The following is a 21,994-nucleotide window of genomic DNA, read 5'->3' as shown; positions in this document are numbered from 1 at the left end:
GATCATTTTTTATTTTATTTTTTATGTGATGTAAAAAGGTGTAAAAGTCGCATTTCGGACATTTGGGCGCCATTTCCCGTCTCGGAGGTCACCGCCGCCCGTAACCGTTTTTATATTTTGATTGGGCATTTTGGGACGCGGCGATACCTAATATGTCTGTGATTTTTACTGTTTATTATGTTTTATATCAGTTCTAGGGAAAGGGGGGTGATTTGAATTTTTAATATTTTATTAATTTTTTTAATTTTTAAACTTTTTTTTTTTTTTTTTTCACTATTCCTTAGACCATCTAGGGTACATTAACCCTAGATGCTCAGATCGTTCCTACCTTATACTGCAATACTTCTGTACTGCAATATATGGCATTTTTGCAGCTCATTCATTACAATGAGCCACTGGCTCATTGTAACGAAACTGCAGAAGCCATGTAGCCTCGAGTCAAAAGAAGACCCGGGGCTACCATGGCAACCGATCACCGCCCCCCGATGACGTTCGGGGGCGCGGCGATCGCAACAAAGATGGCGGTTTTTAAACGCCGCCGGTGGCTTTGCCGGCGGCAATGCCATGGTTAACAGCCGCGATCGGTGCAAGCACCGACCGCGGTTATTAGCGGTGGGGGTTTTCTGCAATATGCAAAAACCCCCACCTTTGTATGAAGAGGACTCAGCCCGTGAGCCCTCTTCATACACCCCTTATACCTCTGCGCCGTAGAGCTACGGCGCAGAGCGTTAAGGGGTTAATATAGTCTCTGCCAAAAAAAGCTGAAATCTTTTCCCGTTCAGACCTGGTCTAAACATTTAGGTCCTGACGGAAAAGAGGCTGAAGCTCGTTAGTAAATCTGGGACACCGGGGGGAATTTTAAGACTTTTTTTTTGCCTTATCATTGTGATATACTTTATATGAAATTATTAAATTTTATTGTTATTATTATTCTGTCATTTAACTGGTTTTGATATCCCATATATACTCGTGTATAAGCCAAGTTTTTCAGCACAAAAAATGTGCTGAAAAACCCAAACTCTGCTTATACTTGAGTGTCATAAGTGTCAAAACTCTCCTTTCTGGCACCCCCCACAGGTCTTCTGTGTGATCCGTCCATCAGCGGCAGGTCCATGCGGCGTCACAGGCTCTGACATCAGCCTCCACCATTGCAATAGTATTGTGTGTGCCGGCTGACGTCAGAGCGTGCAGCGCATGGACCTGCTGCTGAAGCACGGCTTGTACAGTAGACCTGTGGGGGCGCCTGAAAGGTGATGAGGGTAAAGGTTTATCTACACTTTCATTGAGCTTCTGGACATTATACTAGTATCTGACACATCGAAAAAGAGAGACATATCAGAGATGAGACATTGTCACGGGTGCACTTCTTACCAGTCCCCACTCCTGATTTCCTCCTGGCCCTTTCCCAGAATTCTATATAAATCTGCCTCTCCCTGCACACCCTGTTGGATCTTCGTGTCTTATACCTTAGAGAAAGCTTTGTCTCATGCCCTGCGCTGTTATTGTGATTTCCTGTTGTGACCCCGGGTTTCATTCCTGACTGCGTTCCTCCACTGCCTGCCTTGACCTATTGCTAAGTCCCCGACTCTGATCCCGTGCTGCCCATCCTGACCTCCTGCCTGTCCCCGACTATGATTTTGCTCAATGTCTTTGTACCTCGCCTCGGCTGCCACAGAGGACAAAGTCACACCTGTTGAACAACTTGGTGGTATCACGCCGAGCAAGTCCAACCTGCTTTGCGGCCGGCTCTGGTGAAAACCGTGTGCCACTTAGATTCCGATCCCAGATGTCGGCTTACGTCATCGTCCGCTGTGGACCAGAGGGTCCACTACCCCAGAAGTCAGAAGCAAGATCCAGCCAAGGTCTCGTGACCCGAACTGGCTAATCTTGCCACTGTCATCGTCAAGCAGTCCCGGCAGATTGCCACGCAAGGTAAACAGCTTGGTCAAGTCACCGCCATGTTGCAGCAATTGATGGCAACTCAGCAACAGCGTCAAGCTCCTGTGGCTTCTCCTGCTACTCCGGTTAGCCTACCTACTGCTGAACCTAGGCTGAGACTATCCATGCCATCTAAATATGATGGAGACCCCAAGTTGTGCAGGGGCTTCACTATTGCTCCTTGCACACTGAACTTATGCCAAGTCTTGGAACGGTCTGAGGTGGCATTTATCATCAGCCTCCTCTCCGGGAAGGCCCTGGCATGGACTACTCCCCTCTGGGACAAAGAAGACCTGGTTACAGCTAACATCACCTACTGCTTTGCTGAGTTCCAGTCGGTCTTTGAGGAACCTGCACGAGCGTCTTCAACTGAGACTGTACAACTGAACCTGCGTCAAGGGGACTCATCTGTTGGTGGCTTTGTGGTTCAGTTTTGTACTCTGGCCTCTGAGCTAGCCTGGAACAATGCTGCCCTGATTGAGACTTTTAAAAAGGGACTTTTGGGACAAGTTAAAGACGCGCTGTCTGCATGTGACCTGCCATCTACTCTGAGCAATCTCATCTCTCTGGCCTCTCGGATTGATATCCGGTTTAGGGAGAGCTCTGAGGAGCAACGTCTCGAGCAAGAACGGGTCCGACGTTTGCCTCTGCTGGCTCCTGCTTTCCAAAGACCGTTTCAGCCACCTGCAGTGAGCATACAGCTGGACAGGGCTTGGCTGTCCACCCAGAAACTTTCCCGGCGATGCCAGGAGAACCTCTGCCTTTATTGTGCCAGCCCGGAACATTTCCTTCAGTCCTGTCCACTTCATCCTCAGCATCCGGGAAACGCACGCACCTAGGGTTTTTGGGAGTAGCGTCCCTATGCGAGAACAAAGCTTCTCCTCGCCTGAACATACCTGTTTACTCAGCTCCGTGACAGGTAATCAGTTTCAAGCCTCTGCCTTCCTGGATTCTGGTTCGCAGGAAACTTTGTGGATGCCGCCCTGGTCTCTCAGTAACATCTTCCTGAGGTCCGTCTTGAGAAGCCGCTGGTTATCTCAGTCAGTGGGCAGATTCTCCAAGACCCGATCCGGTACCGCACTGAACCCCTATGCATACAAGTGGGGGTCTTGCATAAGGAGAGACTTTCCTTTTATTTGCTAATCCGGTGCAAGTCATCAGTTCTTCTGGGTCTTCTGTAGTTGCACCGCCACGCACCGGTGCTCGACTGGCAGACTGGTGAAGTTCTCCGCTGGGGACTGAATTTCCATGCTGTCTGGAGCTACCTTGTAACATCTCCACCGTCTCGCTTCCAACGTCATCCAAGCCTCTGGTGGGTCTCCCCGCTCCATATGTGGACTTTGCTGATGTTTTTTCAGAGAAGGAAGCAGAGACTTTGCCACTGCACCAACCCTACGATTGCCCAATTGCCTGCTGCCGGGCACATCTCCTCCACAGGGTCGGTTGTACCCACTGTCTGTGCCCGAAACCGCTGTGATGTCGGCCTACGTGAAAGAGAATCAGCAGAGGGGGGTTCATACGCAAGTCTTCTTTTCCTGCTAGTGTGGCGTTCTACTATGTGGCCAAAAAGGATGGGTCACTCCGTCCATGCATGGATTATTGTGGCCTAAACCAGAAATCGGTAAAGAACCGCTATCCCTTGCCGTTGATCACGGAACTCTTTAACCGCTTACATGGAGCCAAGGACTTCATCAAACTTGACCTCTATGGGGAGTATAACCTAATTCGGATCCGTAAAGGCGATGAGTGGAAGACCGCCATCAATACTCGTGATGGGCACTTCGAGTTCATGATCAGGCCATTTGGACTCAAATGGCATGATCATGTACAATGCACCAGCTGTTTTTCATGTGTTTGTCAACAACATTTTCAGAGACTTGCTGTAGACCTGTGTCGTAGTCTACCTCGATGATATCCTGGTGTTCTATACAGACCTTGAGTCCCATCAGTTCCACTTGTGGCAAACTTGAGGAGTACCAGTTCCACCAGAAGAATGTTCTCTTCCTCAGCTATATCATCTTTGACAAGGGTCTACAGATGGATCCTGCGAAGTTGTCTGCGGTTCTTCAATGGCCTCGCCATTGTTTTAGTTTCTGAATTTTGAATGTTGCCTCGTGAGCTCACTGCAAAAGGGCCTACTGAGGCTCTGACGCCCAGGGGCTTACTGAAACCTGGGGCCAACCCTGCATGAAATCCTCGAACATCTCTTTTGTTCTCAATACACATGTACACAAAAGCCTGTTCACGACCTTTGAAGATCCCCCAAGGTCCTGAAGTCACACATTGAAAGCAGGAAGATGAGACTAATTCTCCATTTCTCAAGAAGCTGATTCTAGTACCAGATCTAGGAAGTGATTCCAGACTTGTAGTGGCTATAATATTCCTACAGCCCAGGGCCCATGTACGTCCATCGTACAGCCCATCCACCCCTGGTCATCACATTGTTCTTGCCAACCTCAACTAAACAGCAGCAGAGGTTCTGTGATGGTGCCGGGAGTCAACAGCTTCATCCAGTATATTGCAATGTTATACAATGAAGTCCTTTAATTTAATATGTATTTCTACAACACATCAGACATCTCACTATCTGTGTGCTGCATATAAGTAACAGAATTATTATTATTGTTATTATTATTATTATGTTAATATTTCTCATCTTTTTCTCTCATTCCAGATGCGGTGCGGGTGCGGAGAGGTCAGTCTATTGTTCTGCCGTGTGACGCCGATCCTGGAGATACATTACTACTGGTCACATGGAAGCTTCATCTGTATAATTCATCCTGTATAATATCAGATAAACTAGAGGAAAACAACACAAAGACATCACACAGCTCCTGCAGTACAAGGATGAGGATACACAACACATCCCTGAGTATCAGTGATGCTGACGTAACTGATGGAGGACATTACAGATGTGAGGTTGTAAATGATAATGACACAGTCATCAGAAACATTTCACTCCAAGTATTAGGTGAGTAAGAATAAGTTAGAATCTTCTATACAAATTATATGAGTGACTCCTGCCATGAAATGTAGATTAATGAGTTCATAAGAACATTAACAGCAGCAGGAGAGGAATGTGCTGGACTTGGTGGAGACAGTGACCCGTCCAACTGCTATGTTAGTGAGATCAGCTGATCCTCCATAGGCACTGTTTTAGGAGAAAAAATATTGATGTTGGCTTTCCAGGCCAAGATTTATCAGTTTATACATTTTCTTTAATATAGTAAATTGGTCCTTGTCTATCGCATCTCAAGCAGCAGAGTAAGATTGTACACATTTACTGCAGTGAATAGACTATGGAGCTATGTGCTGCTGCCACAAGGTGGCTTCCCCTGAAAGATGATGAACCCCCACTTAGTCTTATAAGTGCTGTGTAAATCTACTCTGTATGCAGAGAGCTCCACCTAGTGGTGGCTTAAGGGTAACTCTAGTCTGAGGAAAGCAATTCTGGAAACACTTCATGGACATCACAGCGAGGGACTAGCTTTTCCTCTACGTGTCTAGAGATGAGGTCACTAGCAGCTCTATTAGGGGAACATGTCCCTGCAGGCACCTGATAGTTGTAGTTCTCTATTTTAAGTGGGACCCCACATTGTACTAGTAAATCAGCATCTGCTGCATCTAACACCTAAAAATATAAAATTAGTATCTTACAAGCAACAACAACTAATTTCCCTTCTATCAATCTGCCCCCATCACCCTCCTCCCAAAAAACACAAAACCCCGATTAAGTACAACCCATAGAGGAGCACCCATGGATTTATCACTCTCTTTAGCCATTTTTCATTTTCGATTTTTTTTTCTCCCCATCTTTAGCAAGTTTTAATTTTTTTGATTATTCTGTTTACAGAGAAATATGAGGGTTTGTCAGGAATATGGGCTGTAATTTAATATTTCATGCAATGCACTGGAAAGGGAAAAAATTCCAAATGTGCTGACGTTGACGTAGAAACACAGTTTTGCCATTTTCTCATTTGCTTTGTTTTTACGGCTTTCTGTGTGAGGTCAAAATGAAATCCCCTTCAAATTCCAAATTCATAGAGTTTTGTTGTGTCTTATAACCTTTGCAATCGTTTTTTTCTCTGTATCGTCAACACTCGTTACTTTTTTATGCATTGGTATCATAGTTTATACGGTTAAAAAAAGACACTTGTCCATCAAGTTCAACGAAGGAAGGGAAGGGATTGGATGAGGAAGGGATTTAGGGGAAACAATTCTATATAATATAACCATCAATGTTATTTAGGTGTAAAAAGGCATCTAGACCCTTCTTGAAGCTCTCTGCTGTCCCTGCTGTGACCAGCGCCTGAGCTCTCTGCTGTCCCTGCTGTGACCAGCGCCTGAGCTCTCTGCTGTCCCTGCTGTGGCCAGCGCCTGAGCTCTCTGCTGTCCCTGCTGTGACCAGCGCCCGAGCTCTCTGCTGTGACCAGTGCCCAAGCTCTCTGCTGTCCCTGCTGTGACCAGCGCCCGAGCTCTCTGCTGTCCCTGCTGTGACCAGAGCCTGAGCTCTCTGCTGTCCCTGCTGTGACCAGCGCCTGAGCAATCTGCTGTCCCTGCTGTGACCAGCGCCTGAGCTCTCTGCTGTCCCTGCTGTGACCAGCGCCTGAGCTCTCTGCTGTCCCTGCTGTGACCAGCGCCTGAGCTCGGCTATTCCACAGATTGACAGTTCTCATAGTAAAGAAGCCCTGTCGCCTCTGGTGATTAAACCTTGATTTCTACAGGCGGAGACAGTCCCCCCTCGTCTTTTTATTTGATTTAATCTGAATCTGGTGTATGGAACTTTGTAGTCTCTTTCTGCGGAACAAACTGAATTGTCCCCAGATATTTTGGGACATTTATAATCCTTTGTTAGTCACTGGTGTTGTCATTGTTTGGACCATGGCACTTAATAGAATACACTGCTACATTTGTTGCCATCACTGATTGTGTCAGTTGAAGTCAGGTGCTGTACAATACAGCTGACACACCTTCCCTCTATGGAGGGGGCTCAGCCCCGGAGCTCTCCCCAATTGTTCCATTGTGCAGTGCTACAGGTTTAAGACACAATCCATCTGCACCTTTGGCCCGTAAAAGTCCAGACAGACAACATATGAACCCCCCCTGACATACATATAAAGTTATCCACATTCACCTGGCCAAACCAGCTTTCTGCTATTCACTGATGAGAAGTAAAAACTTAGAAGCAGTGCTGTCTGCTGAAGTCATTTCACTATAGAATAGATTTTCTGTTTTGGCTTATTTTCCATACATGCCACATGTACCACCCCAAGAGAAACATAAGTCTTTGGCCTCTTCTTAGAACAAGTAGAATTTATTGAAGAGAGACTGAGAATAGGAAGTCCTTCACACTCTAAGCAAACTCCATTCTCCTCCCTAGCTCCTCCGTCTACGTATCTACGTCACAATAGCGATGGATCTGCAGAGTGTGGAGCCACCGGGGGGAATCCGCCTGCAGAAATCTCCTGGATCCCACATTCACATGATATAAATACTACAGTACTGGGAGAACCGGACCGGACCTGGTCAGTTATCAGCACATTTAGAAGAGGAAGGGTTAATGGGACATCAGTGACTTGTGTTGTGTCTCATCCAACGCTTCTACATCCATGGAGAGAAGACATTACCCTGAGAGGTAAGTGCTTATCTCATTGTATGCCCACAATTTATATAATTTTTAATTGGTCGTTGGGACTACCACTCATCACAAGAATCGGAAGCCCAATTCCTCTTATCGACAGAACTGTAGGTGGTCTGGGTGGTCTGCTACTCCATGTACTGGCCATATCCGCTATCCTGGCACTTTCTATCTTAAATATCCTCTCTGAGAGTGTTGGATACGCTGCTTGGCCATGAACAATCAATGGAGAATCAGAAAGCATCTTCGATCTGCTGGTTGATCTATAAGAGCAGTGATTTCCAAAAATTATGTGAGATCATTAGGTGAGATCTTTCTTTGGCACTCCTCCTACTTTTAGAAGTGCTCGACCTTAGACCTTTTACCCTTAACCATAATTGGCCTTGATTCTGCCATATTACTCCTCAACTCTTTATTTCCTCTCCTCCACTGCACAACACCTCTGCCTCATTTTATTTCCCTCCCCTGTTATTCCTCTGCTCCTATGCATTTTTTCCCTCCCTGTTAGGAATATGCAAATACATTTCCCACGGTGGGATAAGGAAAACTCTGTGATTTTTTTGCTACCCTGAAAGGCAGCTCCCTCTAGATCATGCATGACTTAGAAGAAGCCTAGTGACTTTATGTGGGATAATAACAAAACTAATATATATTCTACAAGAGGAACCACCACCCAATTGTGGACAGCGCTGTTTCAAGATCCTTGTGTCTCATCAGCACAGTGTAGGGAACGTTAATTCTGCTTGAAAGGCAGCTCCCTATACATCAAGAAGCCTAAGGACATGACGTGGGATAATATTCAAAATCGTATATATATTCCAAAAGGAATAGATTCCCAACTGTGGACAGTGTTGTTTCAATTTTGTTGCATTCATTAGCACAGTATCCCCTCCTGGAGACTCTGGCCTCATGATGTATCCAGTAGCTGGCTGTGGTGGGGTATAATTCTACACTAGAGTCATAGGCAATGAAGGAGGAACAACCAGTGCAGGTTCACACTGCCACCAGCCTTGCCCTCCTTCACAGCCCTCCATGCCTACAAGGCACGGAAGTAGAATAAAAGGGAAAATAATTGCAATTTCTGGTGGCTCACAAGGAATTTCTATTATTTCAGGGCTTGTAAGTTCGAAAACTGATGTACAAGTTCTGATAAATATTCCCAAAGGTTGCATTTTGATCATCTTTGCTGATGAGAGACAAAAACGCCAAAACAGTGCTGTCCACAACTGGTAATCTGGTGCTTTTGGAAAACATATACTGGTTCTGCTATTCTCCCATGTCTTGGCATCAGGCTTTAAGTCAGTCATGTATGATGTTAAGGGGATCACCTCTCAAGACATCAATGAGGCAAAGTCTTCATAATCCCACCTCCAATAATGCATTTGCATATTTCCTTCCCAGTATCTCCAGTGGAGCATACGAGGTCTTTAAAGGGGTTTGCCCATGAAAGAAAATTCTCAAATTTCAATCCCCTAGTAATGTTTGCACAATAAAGATAATTTTCAACTCTTTACTTTACAATTTTACTCAGTGTTATTGCTGTTTTAGCTCCTATCACTCAGTGATGATAGATCCCAGAGCATAAGATCCCAGAGTGTGAGCGGGTACTCCCTAAGCAGACACTTCATGATTCCTCTGTGCTATGAGATGCTTTGATTTGAAAATGTGCTTAGATTATCAGGGTACAGGTTTATATACACTTACATTTACCTTCTCAACATTGCACTAGTATCTGACACATAGAAAGAGAGATGAGACAGATCAGAGAAGAGAGATCCATGAGATGTCACCTGGGACTCTCTAAGCAGACACTTCATGATCCCTCTAGTGCTATGAGATGTCGTGTGCTGACAATGTGCTTAGATTAACAGGGTACAGGGTTTATATAAATTTTCATTAATCTTCTGCACATTGCACAAGTATCTGACATATAGAAAGAGAGAGATGAGACAGATCAGAGATGATGAGATCCAGAGATGCATATTACACACAATAACATTCTTAGCTCTGCTACATCTCTGCTCTGACAGATCTGAATTGCCTCCCTCCCCGTCCGACGGATAAAGAACTTGTAGCTCTCCTCAGGATGTGATGTGTTTGCCGGCAGGAAGTCAGTGGGTGTGAACTCATCCTGGAATGCAGGGGGGAGGGGCTAGAGGCAGAGAAGAGCTGAGCTCCACATCGTCTGAGAAGATGGCTGCCGACCGTAAAGTCAGAAGATCCAGGGCCAGAAACCAGGGACAACTGGAATTGTGTACACAAGGATTTACATGTTTATGATTTTATTTATTTCTATATGCGTACTAGGGAAAGGGAGTTTAATTGAACAATTTTATTTATTTTAGCCCTAGGGGTGTCATTGCTCTACTACTGTATATTCCAACCCCTGAATGTGAACAGTTGATAGAACCTAAAGTGATGAATTGTTTTTAGACAGAACACATTACTTAATTTTTTCACAAATTGAGATTATTTACTTCTCATAAGTTCTAATGTATCATTTAATATGTTTTCTCTCACCCTGCAGTAGGCAGAACATATGCGGAGGTTATAGGATCTGTGGTCGGTGTCGCTTTAATATTCCTAATAGGTCTGATCATCTGGAAACTGTCATATCTCAGGTAATAGTCTATAATCAATGCATAAAATATTATACTAAAGGGAACCTGTCAGCAGGTGTGAGCATAGACTCCAGCCAGTGTTACGTAGTGTCTCAGGGGGAAACATGTGTAATCAGGACTGTGATATATACGGATTTATATTCCAGGATTGTAGCTTCCTGAAGTGCACTGGTGGTGTCCTCACACTGCTGTGCTCTGTGCTCCCTGCAGACAGTGGCCGACATTTATCAAAAATAGTGCAGACTGTAGAGTCTGAGTAGAGTGTGCCATGTGCGACAGATTCAGGAATTGTAGAGCACATTCTTCATTGGTCTGGCGCCCCCTGCACTGCTCCAGCAGAATGCACCCTTATTTTGGGTGCCCTTGCTCCATGCTGTAGAATTGGGGTGCTCTGTCCGGCTAAGCAGTAACAGCCCATTTAGGTGGCATTTTTTCTTGTCTTGTCGGACAAGTCAGACAGAAAACTGGTGCAAACGCTTTAACAAATGTGGGCTAATTTTCCGGTTTTGCACCGCTGTGACAGGTATTTTACAGGGGATTGTGTTGCACGCGATCGGATTGTGGCGGAGCAGCACTGCTTTCATGCGATAGAAATCGGGGGGGTGGTCATCGGACGATCCGACTGACTCAGACGGAACACGGGATTTAACATTCAAATTGTGTCTCAAGACAATGCACTTACTTGCACCAGGAAGAAGAAGGTGAACTCCGGGGACCTGAGCGGGGAAGCGACACATGCAGGATATCGGGCGCACGATCTTAGTGACTCCCCGCACAGCGCATTATACACGGACAATGCACTTACATGCACCAGGAAGAAGAAGGAGAACTCCGGGGACCTGAGCGGGGAAGAGACACATGCAGGATATCGGGGGCATGATCTTAGTGACTCCCCGCACAGCGCATTATACACGGACAATGCACTTACATGCACCAGGAAGAAGAAGGTGAACTCCTGGGACCTGAGCGGGGAAGAGACACATGCAGGATATCGGGCGCACGATCTTAGTGACTCCCCGCACAGCGCATTATACACGGACAATGCACTTACATGCACCAGGAAGAAGAAGGTGAACTCCGGGGACCTGAGCGGGGAAGCGACACATGCAGGATATCGGGCGCGCGATCTTAGTGACTCCCCGCACAGCACATTATACACGGACAATGCACTTACATGCACCAGGAAGAAGAAGGTGAACTCCGGGGACCTGAGCGGGGAAGCGACACATGCAGGATATCGGGCGCAGGATCTTAGTGACTCCCCGCACAGCGCATTATACACAGACAATGCACTTACATGCACCAGGAAGAAGAAGGTGAACTCTGGGGACCTGAGCGGGGAAGCGACACATGCAGGATATCGGGTGCAGGATCTTAGTGACTCCCCGCACAGCGCATTATACACGGACAATGCACTTACATGCACCAGGAAGAAGAAGGTGAACTCCGGGGACCTGAGCGGGGAAGAGACACATGCAGGATATCGGGGGCAGGATCTTAGTGACTCCCCGCACAGCGCATTATACACGGACAATGCACTTACATGCACCAGGAAGAAGAAGGTAAACTCCGGGGACCTGAGCGGGGAAGTGACACATGCAGGATATTGGGTGCACGATCTTAGTGACTCTCCACACAGCGCATTATACACGGACAATGCACTTACATGCACCAGGAAGAAGAAGGAGAACTCCAGGGACCTGAGCGGGGAAGCGACACATGCAGGATATCTGGTGCATGATCCTAGTGACTCCCCGCACAGCGCATTATACACGGACAATGCACTTACATGCACCAGGAAGAAGAAGGTGAACTCCGGGGACCTGAGCGGGGAAGCGACACATGCAGGATATCGGACGCACGATCTTAGTGACTCCCCGCACAGCGCATTATACACGGACAATGCACTTACATGCACCAGGAAGAAGAAGGTGAACTCCGGGGACCTGAGCGGGGAAGCGACACATGCAGGATATCGGGCGCATGATCTTAGTGACTCCCCGCACAGCGCATTATACACGGACAATGCACTTACATGCAGCAGGAAGAAGAAGGTGAACTCCGGGGACCTGAGCGGGGAAGCGACACATGCAGGATATCGGGGGCAGGATCTTAGTGACTCCCCGCACAGCGCATTATACACGGACAATGCACTTACATGCACCAGGAAGAAGAAGGTGAACTCCGGGGACCTGAGCGGGGAAGCGACACATGCAGGATTTCGGGCGCAGGATCTTAGTGAATCGCGGCACAGCGCATTATACACGGACAATGCACTTTCTGTGAACTCCGCGGATGGGTAAGTAAATGAGCCCCAATGTTTCTTGATTTCAGCAGTGCTTTTACCTCTAATATTCCAGAGTTATTGGCCGATAAATAGGTTTATCCATAGACTGGAGATTCATCAATTGGATATTGAATTATCTGACAGTTGGACCACAGATGGCAGTGACCGGTCATGTGAGGTTTTGTCCAGTGTCGGAGATCCGCAGGGAACTGCTTTATCACATTGTGAATCCTGTGTTTATACTACAATGTGCCCGGTGAGATGCTCGGGTAACCATTGTAATATATGCGTGGATATGTGTTGTGTATTATTCTTACAATCTAGTTTATGTTATGTTTTTAATGTAGTATTTGGTTTTTTTTCCCCGAATTTGACAAATTCTTTTCCCCTTGGGGACAATAAATTCTTATTATTGTTACTATTATTATTACTTTCATGCAAGTCAGCGGCTGCATCTTTCCTGTGTGCATGTAAAATCAGCTCCGTAGCCCCCTGTATGGTGATGATGTCTGGACCTTCCTGGTGTGGGATAAACCGTCTTCTCCATAACTTCCTTTGATAGGGGCATTTGCCGATTCGCTTGGTGATGTTTGGGGCAGTGATTGTGTTAGATATGTGATAGTTTTGTGTTTTTTTATGTCCACCTTTAAGCCCCTTCCACACTTGTGTTTTTCACGCGCGTGTCCTGTGCGTGCTTTTGATGCGCAGAACTTGCATTGCACTCTGACCCATTGGGGCAGATTTATCAAGTTGTCTGAAAGTCAGAATATTTCTAGTTGCCCATGGCAACCAATCACAGCTCAGCTTTTATTTGACCAATGCTCATGCATATTTTAAAGGAGAGCTGTGATTGGTTGCCTTGGGCAACTAGAAATATTCTGACTTTCAGACAGCTTGATAAATCTGCCCCACTGTAATCAATGGGCTTTTTCACACTTGCAATTTTTTTTCACGCACACACGCGCATTTTTTTTTTTTAGCGCGTGTTTATGTCTCCACATGCTCTACTTTTGCAAGTCACGCGCGTGAAAAATGCACCATACAAGTTTATGGAGATGCATCAAAAACGCATCACACTCTGAGACACTTGCAAGTGCAATGCAAGGACAATGGGGGTCATTTAATAAGGGCCCGATTCGCAATTTCCCGACGTGTTACCCGAATATTTCCGATTTGCGTCGATTTTCCCTGAATTGCCCTGGGATTTTAGCGCACGCGATCGGATTGTGGCGCATCGGCGCTGGCATGCACACGACGGAAATGGGGGGGGCGTAGCCGAACGAAAACCTGACGTATTCAGAAAAACCGCCGCATTTAAAAAGCAAAAATGTGTCGCGAGACTCGCGCTTACCTTCACTCAGCCCGGCTCGGTGAATTCAAGTGCGTTTCGGGGAACTTCAGCGCAGCAGCGCCAACTGGTGGCCGTCGGAGGAACTACCTTAATAAATCCCGGCCGGACCCAAATCCAGCGCAGAAAACGTGCCACTGGATCGCGAATGGTCCGGGTAACTAAATCTGCCCCAACGCATTGAAATTGCATTGAAAACACGCGTGAAAAACTGAGACTCTGAACAAACTCTGACTAAAAACTGATCGCATTCTGATGCAAAATGTCAGTTTTTCACTGACCAAACCCTGATCGCCCCCTGATCAGACTCTGACGTGATCTGCAACGCAAGTGTGGAAGGGGCCTAACCCTTTTATTTTCTGGAAAACTAACACTTTTCCCCGTGGATCATCTACACATTTTTGTGTTGTAAAAGAAAAACTCAGAATAGGCTGCAATTCCCAACATAACCACTAGGTCACTCATAGACACCAGTAATAACTGCTGTATCGGGAGCAGATCCCCTTGTAGTCAGCGCACCGCGCTGAAGTCCGCCGAGGCCCGCCGAAATGCACTCAAGTTCACCGGCCTATTCCTAGTGAAGGTAAGTGCAAGTCTCGCAACACTTTTATTTTTTTAAAAGCGGCAGTTTTTCCGAATCCGTCGGGTTTTCGTTCGGCCACGCCCCCCGATTTCCATCGTGTGCATGTCAGCGCCGATGCGCCACAATCCGATCGCGTGCGCCAAAGTCCCGGGGCAATTCAGGGAAATCGGCGCAAATCGGAAATATTCGGGTAACACGTCGGGAAAACACGAATCGGGCCCTTAGTAAATGACCCCCATTATGTATAATTTTTACCTGAACCTTCCAAAATGAAGATTGGATGAAAGTAGTGAATGTAAATGAAAGTATTTATCTGTAGACTCGGCTTTAATGACTTTTTAAATATTTGTCTCTTTCCGCACTGCAGGAGATGCTTCAAGTCAATGATGAATGCAAACCCCAAGCAAAGACAAACCGACTGCGAGGAGGTAAGTACATTCACAATTCTAAAAATATTTTGTTGTTCATAGATAGTGATGAGAAGGTGTGAACTCATCAGCCAGAAGTTTGGGTTCTTCTCACACCCCGGTGCTGGCAAAGCGTTAACTGTTTAACATGCCTGCCACTATTTAAAGGGGTTGTCCGAGCCACCTTGGTACTTACCTCTGTGGTCCCTCCTGGTGTCCTGCGCTGTGATCTCTCCTGTCCGTGCCCCATGCAATCAAACAGGGGCTCAGAAGCCGTGCTGAATTTAGCTTTCGGACAGCTTAGGTGGCCTGCCACGCCATGTGCTTTATATGTGAGACGAGTGCCCGTGGCCCGCCACCTCAACCATTCGGAAGCTGAATGCAGTGCGGCTTCCGTGCCTATTCGTTTACATGGGGCACGGACCGGAGAGGTGGCTACGCAGGGCGAGCCGTGAGGGACTGTAGAGGTTAGTACATGTTTATTTTTTTACGCAGCCCCCTTCCCGGCCACCAAAGTTTTCTTTTTACAGTCTTGGACAACCCCTTTAAATGTCGGTGCTGTGCACGCACAATGTTATCGGGGAGCGACAATCCTCAGGAAAATGGCGTTTTCCCATTGTTGTAACTTATCCTTCATCCACAGAAGAAGGGTTAAATATGAGATCACACTGCGTCCAAAAAAACATGTCAGTCGTACCACAAGGGTCATCATGTTGCAATGTTACCAAAAGTAATAAGTTTGTGATAGACGGCTACTGTATATGTGACTACATAAACATGTTGCTTTCCAGTAGGGGGCGCCACATGCAAGTTCAGGGAGACTATTGCGCACAACTCGGTAAATCCCATCCACCAGGGAAGAGTAAAGTTAGACGGGGGTAACTTCTGCTGTTTACACTGATTTGGCAAGAACCTGTTCATTGTCCAAGTAAGGCAAAACCAACACACAATAGGGAATGGAAAGAACCCAAATCTACAGATGTGTAAGGCTTCTGCGCATCTGCCAAGGACAATATTAACCCCTTAATATTCAAGACTTTGCTGCATATTGCTAGCACCGATCGCGGGTGTTATCCCGTTGATTTGCCGGCGGCGGCTTCAAAAAGATGGTGGTGCTTGGGCGCCGCCATCTTGCTGACGATTGTTGCTCCCTGTGACATCATTGGTGAGCGGCAATCAGTCGCCATGACAGCCTTGGGTCTTCCAAAGACTCATGGAAATCTCATTTTAACCTTTTAATTACAATGTGCGATTTGCACATTGTAATGAATGAGGAGGTAAATCCCCATATACTGCTATTCTGTAGTATATGGTAGGATCAATCAGACAACCTAGGGTTAAAGTACCCTAGGGGGTCTGAAAAATAGTAAAAGTAAAAAAAAAAATTATAATAAAAAAACCTAAAAATCCAAATCACCCCCATTTCCCTAGAACTGATATAAATATAAATAAACAGTAAAACTCATAAACACTATGGGGGCAGATTTACTTACCCGGTCCATTCGCGATCCAGAGGTGCGTTCTCTGCGGTGGATTCAGGTCTTCCGGCGATTCACTAAGGCAGTTCCTCCGACGTCCACCAGATGTAGCTGCTGCGCTGAAGTTCCCCGAGGTCCGCCAGAATGCACGAGCCTATACCTGGTGAAGGTAAGCGCGAGTCCCGCAATACGGTTTTTCCGAATCCATCGGGTTTTCGTTTGGCCACGCCCCCAGATTTCCATCGCCTGCATGCCAGCGCCGATGCTCCACAATCCGATCACGTGCGCCAAAATCCCGGGGCAATACAGGGAAAAATCGGCGCAAATCGGAAATATTCGGGTAACACTTCGGGAAAACGCGAATCGGGCCCTTAGTAAATGACCCCCATTAGGTATTTCCGCATCTGAAAATGCCCGATCTATCAAAATGTTATAACGTTTTTTTTACTGCGTTTAGACCCGTAACAGGAAATAGCGCAATTTTTGAAAAATATAAAAAAATTCATTAAAAAGTGATCAAAAGGTCATCCAGTCCTAAAAATATGAAGCATTGAAAACGTCATCGAAAGTCACACAAAACGACACCACCCACAGCTCCGTGCACCAAAGTATGAAAAAGGTATTAGCGTCAGATGATGGAGAAATCAAAAATAAAATTTTGTACAGGAGGTTTTTAATTTTTTGTAAAAATAAAAAAATGAAAATAAAAAAGTTATAGATTTTTGAAGGTGGGGAGTGAAAAATGGAAATAAAAAAACCAAAAAGGGCCCGGTCGTTAAGGGGTTAAAGAGCACCCGGCAGAGGCTGCTGGTGTGCATGAGCCCCTATTCCCAACATTTCTGGCTCCGTTACATCTGATACACAATCAGGATGGAGGATTTGGGGACGAGGGATCTAATTGTGTCTCTTTTTCTTACACACAGAACAAACAGGAATGTGAACCCTACGAAACCTTCACCCAGCGCGAAAATGTCATTTACTCCATGGCGACTAAATTTGCTGAACCGCACGTAGTCTAAGGAACACAAGACAAGACACAAACGTATCCACCAGATTATCCTGAAAAATTATCATAGCTTTCCTCATATCCAGGTTATAAATATACTATATTAGTACTAATTGTAGTATAATTAGTAGGTAGGTAGCCCCAGAACACGCCCACCAGTAGATAGGTAGCCCCAGCACAGGCCTCCCAGTAGGTAGGTAGCCACAGCACATATCCCTAGTAGATAGGTAACCCCAGCACAGGCCTCCCAGTAGGTAGGTAGCCACAGCACATGCCCCCCAGTAGATAGGCAGCCACAGCACATATCCCCAGTAGATAGGTAACCCCAGCACAGGCCTCCCAGTAGGTAGGTAGCCACAGCACATATCCCCAGTAGATAGGCAGCCACAGCACATACCTCCCAGAAGATCGGTAGCCCCAGCACGTGCCTCCCAGTAGATAGGCAGCCACAGCACATGCCCCCCAGTAGATAGGCAGACCTAGCACATACCTCCCAGAATATAGTTAGCCACAGCACATGCCACCCAGGGGATAGGTAGCCACAGCACATGCCCCCAGTAGATAGGTAGCCCCAGCACATGCATCACAGTAGATAGGCAGCCCCAACACATGTCTCCCAGTAGATAGGCAGCCCCAGTCCATGCCTCACAGTAGATAGGCAGCCCCAGCACATGCCTCCCAGTAGATAGGTAGCCACAGCACATGCCTCACAGTAGATAGGCAGCAACAGCACATGCCCCCAGTAGATAGGTAGCCCCAGCACATATCCCCAGTAGATAGGCAGCCACAGCACATGCCCCCAGTAGATAGGCAGCCACAGCACATGCCCCCCAGTAGATAGGAAGCCCCAGCAAATGCCTCACAGTAGATAGGCAGCCACAGCACATGCCCCAAGTAGATAGGTAGCCCCAGCACATATCCCCAGTAGATAGGCAGCCACAGCACATGCCCCCAGTAGATAGGTAGCCACAGCACATGCTCCCAGTAGATAAGCAGCCACAGCACATGCCTCCCAGTAGATAGGCAGCCCCAGCACATGCCCCCAGTAGATAGGTAGCCCCAGCACATGCCCCCAGTAGATAGGTAGCCCCAGCACATGCCCCCAGTAGATAGGTAGCCACAGCACATGCCTCCCAGTAGATAGGTAGCCACAGCAAATATCCCCAGTAGATAGGTAGCCACAGCACATGCCTCCCAGCAGATAGGTAGCCATAGCACATGCCCCCAAGTAGATCGGTAGCCACAGCACATGCCCCCAAGTATGAATATTCACCTACCTACACTCCCTTTAGCCAGCTCCTCATCGCTCCCACGCTCTTCTCTTTGACCCAGGCTTAGACGATGGCCGTTATGGTGCTTGGGTCGTACAAAGGATGTAGGCAGCGGTAACATCGCTGCCTGTGTCCAGTGATCAGTATAAGACACACAGCAGCCATCACTATTCATTAAAGATCTGAAAGCCAGATGCAGGCAACAAAAGGGCCACATCTGCCTCCCGAACCATAGGTTCCCTCCTACTGCTTTAAAGGATCAGAATCCGTCCTGATAAACCAGGGACATTAATCCTAGATCCAGGCACCGGGACTGTGGTATCTTCTGATTTTTGTTATCCATGGCCAGTGGTAGGGGGAAGTTCCCCTTCACAGTGTAACAGCCTGTGAAGCTACAGCACAGAGAGGATCTGGTAATGCCCCTCATTAACATAATTTTAAAGTTGATTTCAGAAGGAAAAAGGCCATAGATAACAAATATAAGAAGATACCACAGTCCCGGTGCCTGGATCTATGAGTAATGTCCCTGGTTTTTTTCAGGATCTTTATTTCTCAGTTTGAACAAAATGTATTATTTAATGGCACAGAAATGATGTAAAACAATTGTCTATTTTTGTAACATTGTTTTTATCTGTATAATACGAGATGATCATGAGGATGTAACATATGTATATTCTATTGTTTATAGTTTTTATTTAATAAAAAAAAAAATTACATTTTTTTTTTATAGGACTCTTTAACTTTCAATGCAAATCATTTCCACCCACACTTTTTATTTGACCTTTGTGTGTAAAAGCAGATCATGCAGACACATGAAATAGCATTTTGCTGAATTTTTTTTAACCACTTCCTCACCAGATCCTTTCCAGTTTTTGAATTTCCATTTTTTTCATGTTCCACATTCCAATTGCTAAATTTCCGTTCACATCAGGGCTCCATGAGGGCTTGCTGTCTGCGAGAAAACAATTGTACTTAAATACAATTGTACACTTGCACTAGCACCACTTAAAGTGAACCTGTCACCAGCCCTATGATTACTGCCACTACTTTATAAAACTTTATTTCGCATTACCCTGCCAGCAGCGTGTGATAAGTCCTAGGGGGGAGGGTGGGGCAACTGTGTTTTTTTGCCAATTCCACCACATTTGGAATTTTTTTCCAGCACATGGCACAGAATATTACATGGTGCCAGTAGAAAATACAAATTGTCTCGCAGAAAACAAGCCCTCGTACAGCTGTGTAAAAGCTAAAAATTCTAAAAGTTAAATGGAAAAATGGAAACACATAAAAACTTGGTCTTGAAGAAGTTAAACTAAAATTTCAAATAGGTAATATAAAAGAGAAACCACAAAGGAAATAGCAAGAACGTGCAAACAATAAAACAATGAGCCTAACGCTCTGGTATTAACACTTCACCTCGGAAAATACGGCAAAAATAAGCACAAAATAATCTGTAAGGATATAAAAAGAGATACAAAAACTTACAGAAGATTTAATTTATTATATTACAGGTAAAAAAACATTGACCTCAATACCTTTAGCCACAGAATCGCCACCTACACATCCGCTGCGCTGCGGCTGCTGCAGCGATGGAGCTCAATGAGACCATGTAATATGGACAGTACAGAGGACGGAAATGCAGATGTTTACATGATAGGAAGGCGAAGTCAAGAAAATTCGGAGAAATGTACGAGCGGGGTCTAACCCGGCAGAGATCAGAGATTTTCAAGAGTTAATACACAAAAATTGTAACAGGAAGCAGACAGCGCCACTGTCGTTGTAGTGGCTAAAGCGAGTCACTGCAGGATTCAAGTCCTGATCTGCAGTAACTGGACTGACCAGCACAGTGAGAACGGCGCTGTCTGCATACTCTGCTTATCAGTCACTGAGAACAGATGATTTGTGTGGGTGATAGATGGATGACCAAACCCCCCCCCCCCCATCCTCCCGAAATTGTGATTTCGAAGATCTACTCCATGGATAGGTTATAGATTGTTAAGCCCTGAAAACTCCATACATTTTTGGGTTCAAATCACTGAAAAACATTTGCAAAATGTCAGCTTTATCACTGAAAATATCCAAAATGATCAAAATAATTAATTTAGATGAGTGAATCTATTTGCTGCTTAATGGATTTGGTAAGAATTTGGCATTTTTCAGGCATCCAATGGAATCTGAATCTTTTCTGATTCGATTTGGACAAATATATCTAAATGCTGCCTAAAAGTGTCATTCACCCCAGTGCTTAAAGCGAACCTATCACCAGGAATGTAATTTTTAGCTGGTGACCGGTTCCTATAGCCTACGCTATGCTCATTTTTAAAATGCCATTGTCAGCATTCTGAATCATTTCAGTAGTTTATAAAAGTTTATTTTACATCACCTCGCTCCCTGCCAGCAGCGAGTGGTGAGTCCTGAGGGAAGGGGAGGGAGCAGCTGCAGTCTCAGTCTCCTGTTGCATTCTTCCTCTCCTCCACATCATCCCCCTCCCCTGCCTGCTCAATGCACATGACAGGAAGTGGGGAGCAGGAAGTAGCTGCAGTCTGTGTCTCAGTCTCCCGGTGCATTCTTCCTCTCCTCCATACCTTCCCCCTCCCCTGCCTGCTCAATGCACATGACAGGAAGTGGGGAGCAGGAAGTAGCTGCAGTCTGTGTCTCAGTCTCCTGGTGCATTCTTCCTCTCCTCCACACCTTCCCCCTCCCTCCCCTGCTCAATGCACATGACAGGAAGTGGGGAGCAGGAAGTAGCTGCAGTCTGTGTCTCAGTCTCCTGGTGCAATCTTCCTCTCCTCCACACCTTCCCCCTCCCTCCCCTGCTCAATGCACATGACAGGAAGTGGGGAGCAGGAAGTAGCTGCATGAGTGTGAAGGAGAGGAGACAGGCACACACATGCTGCTGGTAGTTCATGTGAAATAGACATCAGCAGAGCATAGGCTATTGGAACCTGTCATCAGCTAATAGTTACATTCCTGCTGATAGGTTCACTTTAAAGGAAATCTCCAATCAAAATCCATCATGCTAAACCAGGGACTCTTCCTCATAGATTCAGGCACCGGAACTGTGGTAATATTCTTATATTTGTTATCCATGGTCGCCTTTCTTGTAAAATACACTTTTAAAATTATGCTAATGGTCAACGTTTTCGAGTCCTAAAACAGGAAACTTTCATCACTCCATTCCTGAATTATTATCCCTGTCTTGTTTATGACCTACAATCCAATGTTACCTACCTCAACTCCCTGACCGATTCTTAATTTTACACTCCAGACCTTGGCCTGTCTTTAGCAACTCTTCTGCCTGACCCCATTGCCTTTATACATCAGTATCTCTTGGCTAGTTGCTACAAACACTGGGACCCCCTCCAGCATTAGTGGGCTTCTAAACTTCCAACAGCAAATGCCAGTTTGCTTTAGAGG

At 46.0% G+C, this 21,994-nt stretch overlaps 1 protein-coding gene across 1 annotated transcript in view; it reads left to right on the top strand.

Annotated features, from left to right (window-relative positions):
• LOC140119636 (cell surface glycoprotein CD200 receptor 1-like) overlaps positions 1-19,231 on the top strand; it is a 31,775-nt gene extending 12,544 nt beyond the window's left edge. Inside the window, exons 2-6 of the mRNA XM_072138866.1 lie at positions 4,613-4,909; positions 7,319-7,573; positions 10,104-10,197; positions 14,783-14,843; positions 17,224-19,231. Of these exons, the coding sequence (XP_071994967.1) occupies positions 4,613-4,909; positions 7,319-7,573; positions 10,104-10,197; positions 14,783-14,843; positions 17,224-17,319 (803 nt within the window). The 3' untranslated portion in view covers positions 17,320-19,231. The remainder of the gene's footprint in view (positions 1-4,612; positions 4,910-7,318; positions 7,574-10,103; positions 10,198-14,782; positions 14,844-17,223) is intronic.
• Positions 19,232-21,994: the final 2,763 nt, after the last annotated feature.

This window comes from Engystomops pustulosus, chromosome 2 (genome assembly GCF_040894005.1).
Source record: "Engystomops pustulosus chromosome 2, aEngPut4.maternal, whole genome shotgun sequence".
Lineage (NCBI taxonomy): Eukaryota > Metazoa > Chordata > Amphibia > Anura > Leptodactylidae > Engystomops > Engystomops pustulosus.
This window is presented reverse-complemented; position numbering and strand designations above follow the sequence as displayed.